This window comes from Macaca thibetana, chromosome 2, assembly GCF_024542745.1.
Source record: "Macaca thibetana thibetana isolate TM-01 chromosome 2, ASM2454274v1, whole genome shotgun sequence".
Classification (NCBI taxonomy): Eukaryota; Metazoa; Chordata; class Mammalia; order Primates; family Cercopithecidae; genus Macaca; species Macaca thibetana.
This window is the reverse complement of record NC_065579.1, coordinates 36,399,523-36,414,940: the sequence shown is the minus strand read 5'-3', so window position 1 is coordinate 36,414,940 and position 15,418 is coordinate 36,399,523. Positions and strand designations below refer to the sequence as shown.

General features: G+C 41.1%; 2 protein-coding genes across 4 annotated transcripts in view; both read right to left on the bottom strand.

Annotated features, from left to right (window-relative positions):
* SRPRB (SRP receptor subunit beta) overlaps window positions 1-5,445 on the bottom strand; it is a 35,811-nt gene extending 30,366 nt beyond the window's left edge. The window contains exon 1 of one of the 3 annotated variants that reach the window (XM_050779659.1): window positions 5,324-5,445. The gene's annotated coding sequence lies outside the window, so the exon portion shown is untranslated. The remainder of the gene's footprint in view (window positions 1-5,323) is intronic. The other 2 variants (XM_050779656.1, XM_050779658.1) reach the window with 2 other exon arrangements.
* Window positions 5,446-11,097: 5,652 nt separating this feature from the next.
* Window positions 11,098-15,418, bottom strand: part of LOC126948140 (serotransferrin) — a 31,687-nt gene continuing 27,366 nt past the window's right edge. The window contains exons 15-17 of the mRNA XM_050779615.1: window positions 14,293-14,477; window positions 12,643-12,832; window positions 11,098-11,297 (exon numbers count right to left, since the gene is read on the bottom strand). Coding sequence (XP_050635572.1) covers window positions 11,263-11,297; window positions 12,643-12,832; window positions 14,293-14,477 — 410 coding nt within the window. The 3' untranslated portion in view covers window positions 11,098-11,262. The remainder of the gene's footprint in view (window positions 11,298-12,642; window positions 12,833-14,292; window positions 14,478-15,418) is intronic.

Sequence of the window (15,418 nt, the reverse complement as noted above, 5' to 3'; positions counted from 1 at the left end):
CTTTAACTATGAAAATGTTAATTAGCCAAATGTCTCCAATTCTCTATCAGGTTTTAAAGAATATTTTATTATCTCAACTTTTTCTACATCTTTCTCCTCTACTTACTGGTTCCTTAATATGTTGTTTCATAAGTAACCTTTTCAAATCTCTAATTTGAACTAACTTTTAGGTAACTTCTAAATTAGACAAAATTATTCTTTTTCTCACTAATAACACAACTTTTCTGGCATGTTTTGTATACAGAATTATGTATCAACTAGAATTCTTATCCTTAGTAACCTAAAACTTTAGTGAAACACTAAAAAGCAAGAAATCCTGAACTATCAGATACAGGAATTTATAGATAAGAACAATTCCACAATTTTAGAAACATATTTCCCCATATCACAACCTTTCTTAATTGGAAATGGCCCAGATATTAAATGAGTATCAAAAATAATTTTAAGACTTTACACAAAACCTAAAACATTTGTCCCATTCACTGTACTCAATTCTTTCACTTTTAACAGTTTATCTAGATTACCTCTGTAAACTGAGATATTAGATACTATCATTTAAAGTCAGTTATTTCCTTGTTAACCACGTTTTGAATAGCCAGTGAATATCGGGTGCTCACTTAAACCTAAGTAAGAGCCTCAAAGTTAAATCCATAGGTATTTTTGCCAGTCACCCAGAAGATTTAGCCAACATTAAATTATGCCCATTTGTCAAAAAAAAAAGAAAAAGAAAAAGACACACAAACCAAGATCATTTTGTTTTGGCTGGGTTTATAGTTTTATAACCCTCTATGCCAAACCCTAACACCTCAAAATATCTAAGAGAGACAAATATAAAATCCAGACAAAAATGTATGCTGACAATTCTGAAGGCATTTCTATTTTTACTTTACCAATAATTTTAAAACTAGCTTGTTTAGGAAAGTTATACTTAAGTCACGTGAACCTGAAAATTGCTTAGACTTATTTACTTAATTTATGAGTGCTCTCTTACTTATAAGCCAAGACATAACATATAACAAGTGTGCATATAAATAAACACATCTAGACATGTATATACACACACAAATGAAGATTCAATAGCTTTTACCTTGGAACCCTAACCATTAGATAGTAATACAAGCTTGCCAATTTTACTCCGTTTACCCAATAAGTAATCCAATGAAGGCTGTGAACCATTATGTCAGGTAAAGCAATTTCCATGGCAGTTTGATTTTTAAAGGCCAAACCTCCCCAGACTCGAAAGAACACTGGGGTCAAACAGCACCAAAGGAGAATATCACATACTAACTAGGCCTGCCCCTGCTTAGAACAGCAGCACCAAAGCCTGTATACATGTAACTGCATCCCACTTTCCCATTCAACAGCAAATGCCAGATTCCAAACCATATTGGGGCCAAACAGTATTGCAACTGCAAGAGAAAATTCTAAGGAGGGTTTAGTACTAGTCCTTAGAACTGCTGCCAAGGGCATCCCCTTTGGAGAGGCTGAGGTCTGGAGGATCCCCTGGGGAACCCCCTTTGGGGTCCAGTCTCAAGAGTGTCAGGCATCTCTGACCTTAGGTGGGCACCAGTGCCGCTTTGCATGTTTTCCCTCCAGAGGCAATGGCCTATTGTGAGCTTTCCTTTGGTTCCTGGGTGTAATCACTAACGATTAGCATCTTTATAATTTGATACGGCCATGCTAGCCCATGCTTCCTGTTCCACTAGAGTGATAGCCATGAACTGTAATGACAGGAGCTGGAAGCTGGGTAGGCTTCTTTTGTCCTCAGCCAGTCAAGTAGGGTAAGGGAAGAAGTTAGCCTAGAAGAGAAGGTTTCTGTCGCCTGAAACATGTGCAAGTTCGCCCTGAGCTGCAAGTTTGCCCTGAGCTGCGCCATACGTAGGAATCAGGGACCACAACCAGAACAGACAGAAAAAAGTCCTTCAGGGTGGCCCCACCCAGAAACCTACAGTTGCCTCCGTGTTTAGGTGCTGCCCACCAAGGGTCCCAAGTTGGAAAGGAAAAGAGAGAGGGAGGGAGAGATTCTCCTGTATGGAGTGGAAAGGAAAAGATGAAAAATCCCAAACTTTGGGCTTACCTCCTGGCTGGCTTGCCAAAATACATTACCAGTGGAGGGTGTCTGGGTTCTGGGCATATTGAACCAAGAATTGGACAAAACACACAAAGCAAAGAAATAATGAAGCAACAAAAGCAGAGATTTATGAAATGAAAGTATGTTCCACAGGGTGGGAGAAGGCCTGCACTTAGGGGCTCAAGAGTCCAGTTACAGAATTTTCTGGGGTTTAAATACCCTCTCAAGGTTTCCATTGGTTACTTGGTATACACCCGATGTAAATGAAGAGGATGAAATAAAGTTACAAAGTCGTGTACTTGGTATATGCCCTATGTAAATAGACAGGATGAAATAAAACAGTCATTTACTCTGTGTATGCCCAATGTAAATGGAAAATATATTTCCTCTGATAGCTGATGTGTTTCCATTTCATTTAGTTCTAGGAAGTCTGCACGAATCTGCTTTATGTTTCCTGCCTCCAGGCCCTATTCTCCTGCCTCAGTAGGGTTGAATGAACTACACACATGGTTGTATCTTGAAATGTTTTCTAAATAGGAACATTCTGATCTAGAATCCTTCATTTCTTCCAACTCCTCTGCACCACCAACCTGGTGGATATGGGCCATGTGCCACTTAGAGTTGATGTTATCATTTCACTTCCAAAAGTCCTTTTCAGAAGATAGTCTTTTTATAAACTTTTACACAAAGTGTACAAAATGTGTTAGTTTACTATTTTTGTCATACATTGGCAACCTCTTTAATATCTAAAGAGTAGATATTTTTAAATTAGGACTCATTTGTCCAGTATATAACACAATATATAGTATAGCAAAGTTACATGCAATGTGTTTAACATATAGGGCAATGGATAAACTGAAATTTTCTAGTACACAATAGCAAAACACCTTTTGTAATTTCTTCCCTCTCACCTTCCTCAACTGAATGAGCAAGTAACACTGTTCACAGAGGTGATTTAACAATCCCACTTTCAAACACAGTGTTTCCCATCAGTTTTTAAAAGCTATTTACAAAAAGTGTTATTATACTATTTCTACTTTTAAATACATCAAGCATTTCTAACTATCTAGAAAGACCAGATATTTCATATAACTTTCCACTGTGTACATAGCATTGTAAAATAAAATTGCATATGTAACAATGGCTATAATCTGAGGTATCTTCTAAATATGACAATTTTGACCTTGAACCAGTCCTTCCTCATTTCCTCCTCTCTGTCTTCAATCCAGTGGACAGGTACATGCATTTGTAATGCTTAGAGATGGTTGAACAAATTAATACCCAAAAATCATTTACAGAAGACAAGCTTTCCTATGAATTTCAACACAAAGTGTACAAAATGTGCTAATTTTACTAGTTACTTTGTCATACACTGGCAACTTCTTAAACATCTAGAGACCAAATGTTTCAAAATTAGGACTCATTTGTCCATTATGTACTTTACACACACAGCAAAACAAAATGCACAAAACATACAGAAAAATGGCGAGTGAAATGTCCAAGTATGAACACACTAGCCTATTACCTTTGGCGATTTCTTCCCTCCCATTTCTAAACCATTAAACAAGTATAGACAGTACTACACTGCTCACAGAGGTGGCTTCACAATTCCACTTCTAAAAGACAGTATTTCCTAAGAATTTTAGCAAAAAGATATTTACAAGGTGATATTTTACTACCTCTACACTTAACATATGTCAGGCAATTCTGAACATCTAAATAGACAAGATGTTTCAGGTAAGAAGTTAATTTGTCCACTATATGCACAGAAGTCTTGAATAAAGTGAACACACGTAAAAACAGTTATGACTGAGTCTTCCAAATATGAACATTCTGGCCTACACCTTCCCATCTCCATCAACCCACTGAGCAATAGTGCTCAAATTTTCAGAAGACAGTCTTTCCTGGGAATGTTAAAACGAAATGCACAAAATATATTAGTTTACTAACTCTACTTTTGTCATACACTGGCAACCTCTTTAACATCTAGAAAGACCAGATGTTGTAAAGTCAGGACTCATTTGTCCTTTATACACACAATATACCCAGATAAGTAAAACAAAATGCCCAGACGAGACAATGGTTAACCTTGCCTCACTATAAGCACATTGGCACTTCCTTTCCTCTCTCCTCCCCTGAACCAGTGCACAGAGGTGCACTTTGGGCTTACCTCCATGCAACATTTGGTAAGCCCAAATGTCTTTGGGCTCACAAAAGGTGTTTTGCTATTGTGTACTAGAAAATTTCAGTTTATCCATTGCCCTATATGTTAAATGCATTGCATGTAACTTTGCTATACTATATATTGTGTTATATACTGGACAAATGAGTCCGAATTTAAAAATATTAACAGGTGATTTGGCCATTCCCCCCCTCCACCAAAACATTACATATGAATTTTAACAAAAAGATTTACAAAATGTGTTATTTTACCACCTCTAATTTTAACATAAGCATTTCAGAACATCTAGAAAGAGTATAGTTCAAAAAATACTTAATATTGTCAACTACATATACAGTAGTGAGAAATAAAATGCACACACAGAACAATGGTTGGAATATGAAAATGTCTTCTAAATATGACCAGTGTGGCACAGAACTGTCCTATCTTCCTTCTCAGGTCTTCTGCCCCATATCCTCTAACCCAGAGGTCCCCAAACTCTTTGGCACCAGGGACTGGTTTCAGGGAAGGCAAGTTTTCCATGGAAGGTAGGGGCATGGTTTCAGGATGAAACTGTTCCACCTCAGATCATCAGGCATTATTAGAGTCTCATAAGGAGCATGCAACCTAGATCCAGGGGTTGGGGACTCCTGCTCTAACCCACTTAATAAATGTGGATGTGTGGCTCCTGCTGTCACTTCCAGAGGTGGTCTAACAACTTCATTGCAAAAAGTCATCTCCAGAAGCCATTTATGTCCTGTTATTATTTTTAACAAATGGAAATTTACAAGATGTGTGATTCTCTAACTCTCATAAGTCGCAACCTCTTTACACCTAGAAGGGTTGGATGTAGCAAATGTTTTCTTTTAAAAGGCTGGGGGGAAGCTGAGAGCAGCTTTTTCATAGGATACACACCGGCCTTCTGTAAACAGCCAATAATCGTCCCAAAGGTTGGTGGGCCTTTCCGATGGGCCTAATAGCGCCAAGTTATTCTTCCACTTCTGTTTTCCGGCACCAGCGTCTGGTAGAAGGAAAACCAGCTGGGCGATGGCCGCTAACCCTTCCACCCCTCATTGCCAGACTCCTCTCACCTTCTGGGCCCATTAAGGACTTTGTCGGTTGTCCTCGGGACTAGGTGAGTGTCGCCCACTTGGGACACTGCGGCCACCCGAGTATCCGGATCTGCGCGGCTCCACGGCCTACAGGGGCAGCTGAGCCTGCGCGTAGACCCGCTTTCCTGGCCCTTCGCACCCCCTAGTGGCCTCCGCGGCGTTGGGGCTGCCTCCCTGCTTCCCGCCCTGCCACACCTGCTGCCACCCAGGGCGCTGCGTCCAGGCGGCTCGGCGGAAGCTTCGTCTGAGCCTGGCAAGGTTGGGCGGGGAGACGCGGCAGCCGGCCGGTCGGGTGGGGAAAAGCGGTTCGCCGCTGCTTCAAGAAATGGGACCGGCGGGGCAGCCACGGCCAGGGCTCTGGGTTCTACAGGGCGGAGGGCCCCGCAGAGCTGGCCGCGCTCCCATCTCAAATTCTGTTCGTCTTTTTATACTGATTTCAAAATATGGATTAGCCCTTTGTTCTTTCTTAAAAATCTTCACATTTCATTTATTTTTGTCCTGCAGGACTTCTGAATTTTGTATGATCTGAAATTAATATTTTCCTTAATTGCTACTAGGTTTGTGGAATGTTAGAAAATCTTCCCAAGTACTTACTATATAAGAAATATGTTAACATAATAATGTTTTTATGGTTTTAATTTTATATTTAAACCTTTAATACGTTTTGAAAGTTTTTACTTTAACCAGTGAGTTAGAGGTCCACGAGATTTTCTTCTGTGCCAAAATTTTCAGCCGCTTTGCTTCTAAGCACTTTAATGAGTAGCCTGTCTATCCCCCCAGAGTATAATGCCAGCTTTATCATGTACTAAATTCTCATTTGCATTTAATATCTGGAACTTTTATTCTGCTTCATTATTTCCATGTGACTACCACCCTTTCCAGTCATCATTATACATTTCATTTTTTAAAATAAGCTTCGTTGAATATATTTAAGGTATACAACATGTTATGAGATACCTATGTAGTTAAAAATAAGAAAAGATCGGCCGGGTGCGGTGGCTCACACCTGTAGTCCCAGCACTTTGGGAGGCCGAGACGGGCGGATCACGAGGTCAGGAGATCGAGACCATCCTGACTAACACGGTGAAACCCTGTCTCTACTAAAAATACAAAAATTAGCCGGGCGCGGTGGCGGGCGCCTGTAGTCCCAGCTACACGGGAGGCTGAGGCAGGAGAATGGCGTGAACCCGGGAGGCGGAGCTTGCAGTGAGTGGAGATCGCGCCACTGCACTCCAGCCTGGGCGACAGAGAGAGACTCCGTCTCAAAAAAATAAATAAATAAAATAAATAAAAAAAGATTACTACAGTGAAGCAAGGAATCCCAAATAAAGTAGAATTTATTACCTATACTGGGTCCTTGTGTTGTACATTAGATCTCTAGCATGTTTATCATACATATCTGCTACTCGGTTTTGTTTCGTTTGAGGCGGGGTCTCCTGTCCCCACGCTGGAGTGCAGTGGCACTATCAAATCACTGCTCACTGCAGCCTCGACCTCCCAGGCTCAATCCATCCTCCTGAGTAGCTGGGACTGCAGGCGGGCACCACCAGGCCTCGCTAATTGTGTGTGTGTGTGTATGTGTGTGTGTGTGTGTGTGTGTGTTTTGTTGTTGTTGTTCGCAGAGATGGGGTTTTGTCATGTTGCCCAGGCTGGTCTCAAACTCCTGGGCTCAAGCAATCCGCCCACCTCTGCCTCCCAAAGTCCTGGGATTACAGGACTGAGCTACTGCGCCTAGCCCTCCTGTCTGCTGCTTTGTATCCTCTGACCTACATCTCTCCACCCTCCACCTCAGGTTTTGTTATCTCTGTATACCTGTATTTGAATGTTTTCTTTAGATTCCCCATATGAGTGAAATCATGTAATACTTTTCTTTCTGTGTCTGCCTTATTTCACTTAATGTCCTCCAGTTTCATCCATGTTGTGGCAAATGGCAAGATATTCTTTTTGGGATGAATAATATTCCATGATATATATATATTATGGTTTTAATCTTATATTTAATATATTTTATTATTTGGTTCTCATGGATTTCCTAGGTGTATAATCACTTACAAATAAAAGTAATTTTGGCATTTCTTTAATCCTGATATATATATATGGTGGAATATTATATATATATTATACATATATATATCAATTTCTTTATCCATTCATTTTTCAACAAGTATTTAGGTTGTTTCCCTGTATTGGCTGCAATACTACAATGAACATAGGATCGCAGATATCTATACAAGGTGGTTATCTCATCTTCTTTGGGTATATCCCCTAAAGAGGGATTGTTGGGTCATATGTAGCTCTGTTTTCAGTTTATTTAGAAAGCTCCGTACTGTTTTCCACAATGGCTATACAGTCTCACCAACAATGCACAAAGGTTCTCTGTTCTCTTCACCCTTATCCACGTTTATTATTACTATTTTTTGACTTTTTGATAATAGTCATCCTAGTATTATCTAGTATCTCATAATGGTTTCAATTCACATTTCCCTTGTTATTAGTGATGTTGAATACCTTTTCATATCCATCTTGGCCATTTTTCTTCTTGGAGAAATGTCTTTTCAGATGTTTGCCTGTTTTTAAATGGGATCATTTGTTTTCCTGCTATTGAGTTGTATGAGTTCTTTATCAATTTTATGTATCTTATTAGATATATAGTTTGCAAATATTTTTTCCAATCCATAGGTTGCCATTTCATTTTGTTGCTTGTTTGCTATGCAGAAGCTTTTCAGCTTGGTGTAGTCCCATTTATTCGTTTTTGCCTTTGTGGCCTGGGCTTTTGATGTGATAGCCAAAAAATCATTGCTAAGGCCAAGGTTCAGGAGCTTATCATACATTTTAATAGCCGGAAGAGCTCATCCACTCTCATTATTTTTTTCTCAGAATTTTTCTTATCTGTCTCACTTTCATTTTTTAGTTGAGGATTAGTATCATTTTGTCAAGTTAAAAAATTGCATATTGACTAATTTAGGGAGAATTGACATCTTTACAATACTGAGTCTTCCTATCCAAGGCAATATGTCTTTTTTACATTATTTTTTACTTTGACAAGTGTGGTTTAAATGCAGCTTTTATTCATTTGCTGAATGATACATTTTATTTATTCTTGTTAATTATTATTGTCCTAACTCACTATTATTTGTATAAAAGAAAGTTATTTTTTATTTTAATATTTCCTTTCATACTGAATTTTATTTTACCACTTTTACACTTTATTTATTATTAGTAGTAATATTATTAGTATTATTTTGAGACAGAGTTTCGCTCTTGTTGCCCAGGCTGGAGTGCAATGGTGCGATCTCGGCTCACCACAACCTCCGCCTCCTGAGTTCAAGCAATTCTCCCACCTCAGCCTCCCGAGTAGCTGGGATTACAGGCATGCACCACTACGCCTGACTAATTTTGTATTTTAAGTAGAGATGGGGTTTCTCCATGTTGTCAGGCTGGTCTCAAATTCCCGACCTCAGGTGATCTGCCTGACTTGGCCTCCCAAAGTGCTGGGATTACGGGTGTTAGCCACTGCGCCCAGCCTATTATTATTATTTTTGTTATTTTCGAGACAGTCTTGCTCTGTCACCAGGCTGGAGTACTCTGGTGCGACCTTGGCTCACTGCAACCTCCACCTTCCAGGATCAAGCAATTCTCATGCCTCTCGAGTAGTAGCTGGGACTACAGGTGTGCACCACCAAGCCAGGCTAATTTTTGTATTTTTAGAAGAGATGGGGTTTCGCCATGTTGGCCAGGCTGGTCTTGAACTCCTGACCTGAGGTGATCCACCCACCTCAGCCTCCCAAAATGCTGGAATTATAGGCATGAACCACTGCACCTGGCCATAATATTTTATTATTATTTGGTTCTCATGGATTTCCTAGGTGTATAATCACTTACAAATAAAAGTAATTTTGGCATTTCTTTAAATATTGTAACTTATTTTTCTTATATAATTGGATTGGCCACCTGTTCTAAAACACTGTAAAATAAGATAGATAGTAATCAAGTTTTTTCATGTTTAGTAGGAATGCTTCTGTTTCTTCATCATTAGGTATATATTAGTTTTTGTTTAACATGTATATAAAATTATGGCCAAATAACATCTGTCTATCCTATTTTAGTAATTAATTTAATAATTAAGAATGGATGTTGTACATTTTTGTTCTAGCCCAGTTGCCTAAGAGTTCCAGGAATATACCTGTAGTCTAATAAAATTAGGTTTATTGATCCATTGCAATGAGACAGACTGCATTCCAGGGGAACCATGGGGTATCTCATCCAACAAAGGGAAAGGCAGAGTTATAGGATTTGGGGTAAGTTTAGGTTAATATTAAATAAGGCAGAGTGTTGATAGGCTCAGAGGAAAGCAGGGCTATGTGTAACAAGGTCCATATCAGGTCTGGACTGCAAAGTAGACCCAGAGTCCTATTTTCTTGAATACTAGACAGTTGAGAGAGGTGTGGAATGTTGTGTCCAGATACGTCTTACCTGCAGTTCTGCATTTGAGTATGAGTTGAGGCTGTGTTAGGAGTCAGGAAAAGAAAGGAGCCAACTGAAGTTATTTATAAAGCAAAATCAACAGAACTTGGAGACACTGGATATAGTATGAGGGAAAATGGCAAACTGAAATTTCACCCCTCTATTATGGCTTATGTGACTGGGTAGATGACCATGTCTTCAGCTGATATGGAATATACTATAACAACAGTTGGTTTAGGGAAGCAAGAGAGAGAAGAACAGGATGATCACCTCAATTTTTGATTTGTTGGGTTTCTGACTGCTGCAAGACTCGAGTATAGACCCACAGGTAGGTAGTAGGACGTGTAAGTGCAGGGATACTGCTGCAGGCTGGGGTCACAGCTATAGATATAGATACCCAGGAGTCATGAGCATCGCTGAAGGAGGGCCTGCAAAGTGAGAGGAGCACTGACTGGATCAAGAGAAAACCTCAGAAAGATTTCCCCAAGGTTTCCAGGCTAGTAGGATGAGCCCACAGTGAAGACTACAAATGAACAGAGAGAGGTGGGAATCAAAGTGGAGACCCGCCATGTCAAAGAAACTGAGGAAAAGAGTTCCAAGGAAGAGGGAGTGGTCAACTCTATCAACTGCAGGAAATGGGCTCAGGAATGGAAGACCTGAATTGGTTTAACAGTTGCCAGGTAGATGGTGACTTTTGCCAGGGTACCTTCAGGTAAGTTGGTGAAGCAGAAGACAAAATTCTATGTGTTCAGCCAATAAGAAGAAGTGAGACAGAAGAGTGAGCCTCCACCTTACAGGGAGCTGGGCTGAGAAGGGCAGGAGACAGGGCAGTAACTGCTATGGCATCAGGCTCAGGGAATGCTTTTCAGCAAAAAAGGTGTCAGTGTTTCACTTTTTTCAACTACTTAGAATCAGGACCTCAGCTATGCCTGGTGGAATTCATTTAAAATACCAAAATAAAGGTAAGTCTTCTGTAGTCTTTCTGTACTCACTTGAGCACTTGATCTCTGTAACTTACTCTGCATCCTCCTTCCTGCCCCTTCCCTGGCAAGACACACACACCAATATACATTTGATTATATTTTAATGATCACGCAGACCCTATTAGAAAAGATTTCCCCTTGAACTGTACCCAGGAGGTGTGGCCATGGCACACACAAAGCCGTAGGGAAAGACCAGACAAATCTTGAGCTGAGAAGGAAGGGCTCAGTTGCATAGATATATAGGCAGAACGCATAAAGAAATCCTTCTGTTGAAAATATTTAGGAAAGAATGGAGGTTTTGAAACATAAAATCAATAATAATTTTTATTTTTTGTTCAGCACACATGGCAACACAGAGCTGTGAAGACAGACGTGGTTAGCACAAACCACTCGGGCCACTGAAACCAGGGCAAACTCATGGATCATCTGCGCTCCCATCTTCACCTTGGTGGCAGCCCCACCTCTCAGATTTTAAGCTCTATGGAAAGTGCAGGCTTCCAGGAGTGCTGTGGAGCAGAGCAGAGAGGTAGGATTTTCAAAATCTTCCTATATTTATTTCTGAACTGTCAAGTGAAGGAACAATTTCAGCATAGTACAAAGGGCACAGACTTGCTGCCTCCTCTTCTGTGAATTGGGCCGTTCTCCCAGTGCTCTTTTCTACTTGCCTGCACAGCTCCTGTGCCTATCCTGAGGAGTGCCCCACGCCAAAGCTGTAACATGATTTTCCTGCCCTACAGGGTTCCCCACCTTGTTTCCTATGGGTGAGGCTCACACATCTGAGTTTGTGAGGCCGGGAGTCGCCCAGGAAGACTGTCCTCCCTGACCTCTTTAAGCAGGTGAGGAACTGACATAGTAAAAAGCACCTGCAATGTGCCAGTTTCTGTGCTGTGGGCTAAGGATGGAGGAAAGAACAGCAGAGCCAGACTGTCTCCTTTTGTGGAGGATATAGGTTAGGTAAATATCAACTTGATTCTCACAATAGCAAATGTAGACAAGCACATTGCTGCTTCCATCAGAATTACATGGGGGCAACTTTTAAAATGTGGATCCCTGACCTAGCACAGACTTTCTAAATCAGTATCTCAAGGCTCTGAGAATCAGCATTTTAATGAGGATCAAGACTCCCTTATCTGCATACTCCTGTGGAAAGACTAACTGCGCTATACCACCATGTGTTATTTCCCAACTTCCAAACTCTTTCAGGTGACTCAGTTACACCCAACATAGTTATACTGCAAAGGTGTGTTTTATTCTATTTCAGTTCTCAGAAACTGGTGTTGCAAGTGAGTAGTATGCGTGGCAACTTTATGGTTACCAGAACCTATGATCGTTGAGGCCCTCTAGAGCAGCACTGTCTGAAAGAGCTTTCTGTGATGATGCAAACATTCTCTTTGCTGACCAGGATGGAGCCACATGTGGCTGTTGAGCACTTGCAATGTGGCTGGGTGGGATTGAAGAAATACATCTTTTATTTAGTTTAATTTTAATTAACTTAAATTTAAATAGTCACATCTTGCTGGTGGCTACCATACTGGACAAGGCAACTCTAATCAAAAGTTTACTGCAGAGCAATGACATGTACACATAAACCTGGTCCTTTTCATAGAAATAAGATGGAATTCTCTATGCCCAGTAAGTTCACTACCTTAGAGCTCTGAGCCTGTGTCCCCTTACTATCTGCCCATACAGCCTAGCCTGTCATACATGCTAGGCTTAGATTGCTCACTCACCATTTCATTTTGTCCATGTTGTCCTGTCCCGAGGGCCACAGTCTGCCCCTCCTGTACCCACCACCCCAGCACTCACCACCGTGTTTGGTTGCCACTTCCCCATGCTGTTCTTCTTACTTACGTGAGGTGGAGCATTTTCTCAGGTTAGCGACAGCCTTGACATATTCTTCTCCTAAGTATTTTTCATATGTGTTTCTGTCATGAAGTTTGGCCAAACATACTGTGTCATCTCTGAACAGAAGGTCCTTGGTTTTGGACTCAAACAAACAAAAGTTGCTCGAGCAGTCAGTTACACTACTTCCAAACATGCGCTGTCAAGTGAACAGAAAGTCCGTGAGGACCTGTGGTCTTTAGCAGCTGAGAACACATGGATGAGAAGAGTCTGAAAGCTCTGAACCAGCCCTGGGGAAAAATGGAAGCTACAGAGTACGCCTTGGGAATTTTCCACCTCCCTTATCTGCCATTTACCCACTTAGGGACCCCTGCTCCATGCTTTCATGATGCCCCCAAAATCATCTATAGGGTCCCTGGTCCCACCTTCCTCTGAGAAGTCCCTCCCACCCACCACCCATGCTTGCCTAATCTGACCTCTCTTCCCCACTTCATTGCCATGCATTGGGGGCTGCTTGTAGGAAATGAGAGGACAATAACATGTCCCTTCAGACATTATCGTCAAAGAAGATGTTAAATGTGAACCCTCCCAGAGAACTGGCAGAGGTAGTTGTTAAAAGTTCACGTTTGACTGCATTTTGAATCCTTTCTTGGGCAAGCCACTCAACTTCTCCAGATCTCCAAAGGTTGTAAGTGAAATGATGACTGCAAAATGTTTAACCTTCCATATAGCATCTAGGAAATGTATGTTAAATGCTCATTATTGTCATGTACCTTAAAAGGACTTCTAAATATACACTATCTTATTTAAAAAACAAAACAAAACAAAACAAAAAAACGTAATGGTGAATCAACAGCAGGCAGCTATGCCCAAAAGGAAGGTGATGTGTGTGTGTGGAGGGGCCTTTAGGATTAGAATACTCAGGCAGCCCCTCTCTTCAACAAGGCTGGCCCTGAGTGGTTGTTCCCCCAGAGGACAAGCTCTCTGAGGGCAGGGGTCCTGTGTTTTTTTTTCAGACTATTGAGAACAGTGCTCAGTCTGCCTAGGCAAGAGGAACAGAAATCTACTCTTCATGACTCGTATCAACAAACGCTGGGAAATAGGAGCTGTCTTCTTCGTTTTCGGGAAGGACGGGAGTAGGGAAATGAGAGTACCACTGAACAAGGTTGGGGGAGCAGAAAGGCAGATTCCTGGTCCCAAGGGCACATGGATCAGATAGGGACTAATCACCAGTGACCAGGAGCTAGAAGCAGAGCTGGGCCTGAGAGGTCTCGTTCCATAATTACACAGTAACATGTTTTGAGCATGTGCTATAGGAAATGGCATTTTCCTATGCCGTTTGGGTGCATGTCTTCACTTAATACTCATGTTAACTAAGAAGTAGGTAAAAGTATTATTATTACAATTTTATATATGAGGAAGCCGAGCCATAGAGAGGTTATGTAATATACCCAAGATGGCACAGCTAGGAAGCTGTGGAGCTGAGATTTGAACCCTGATACTCTTGTCCACAATGCATGGCATGAAATGCACAATGCATGAAATTCTAGTTTTCAAAAAGAAAGTGCTGGAGTCATGGCTGCACTTTGTTGTAAACTCCCCCCAAATAGCCTATAGCCATCTAGGAAGAAAAGGTGGGAGGCCCTGGCTGGTCCATACCTGCTGGTCAAGTAACAGCGTTTGGACACAATCTGCCTTATCTTTCCGTGCAACCACAGCATGATTCGGGGCTCTGGCCAGGTGGCAGTTTGCAAACTCCTGCACAGATTTCCTGGAACCATCAAGGCACAGCAACTTATAGTCTCCTTTGTTCAGATTCTTAGCCCATGCATCGGGGTTTTTTCCTAGGGAGAGAAAGAAGATGGTTCAGCTGACGGCTTTGGTCAAGGTGCCCCACTGGGGAGATGGGACTGACTCAGTGGTGTGTAAAGAACCTGGGCCTTCTGGCCAGCAGAAGTGCCCACACTGGGGTTACAGTTATGTGGACAGGAAGAGACACCCATGTGGTCTACAAGGGGATACCAGACTCACAGTGACCAGGAATGATTATTGACCATCCCCTTCCAACCTTCCCTACCCAGCCAGGTGAGAATGAACTACATTCTGCAGATGCTGTTCAAAAAGATCTTCAGTTCCACTAAATTCCAATTCCATCTGTACCTCTTGCTCCAGCAGAGGAAGCATGTGACGCCCTAAGCCAGGTTGATCAATTTATGTGCTGTAACACATGGCATCTCCAAACAAAAGAACTTTTCCGCAGAGGACACCTCTGGAATCTGCACCAGAATTTAAAATCTGACTCCCTTGTTCTAGTTCTAAATGAGAATGTGCACACGCCTGTGTGATACAGGTCTATATCCCATCTCGGCCCCTTTGCCTCTTCTTTACTGTGTTGTCTCTGAAAAAAAAATCTCACCCATTCTTAGGGTTTCAGCTCCTTCCTCCTGAGGCACTTCGCAAATATGTTTTGCTAATTTTTATTTCTCTCCCATAATTCAGGATTGCAACCTTTTTAAAAGTCAATTTTTCATTTAATTTTCTTTCTTTAACCGAATAACTAATACATGAGATCACACTCATAAATTTTTGAATATCACTCTATATTAACTAAAAGTCTCCTTTCCTATACTCTCCAAGTCTCACTCAGTTTTATAGTGCTAGTCCTTAATATCACATTTGTGAGTTTCCATCCACAACTCATTATATGTATTGTTTTACATGTGTATATGGATGTCACATGTTTCTAATTTTGTTTAGTGTTAGATCTTGACAAATGTAAAACTCC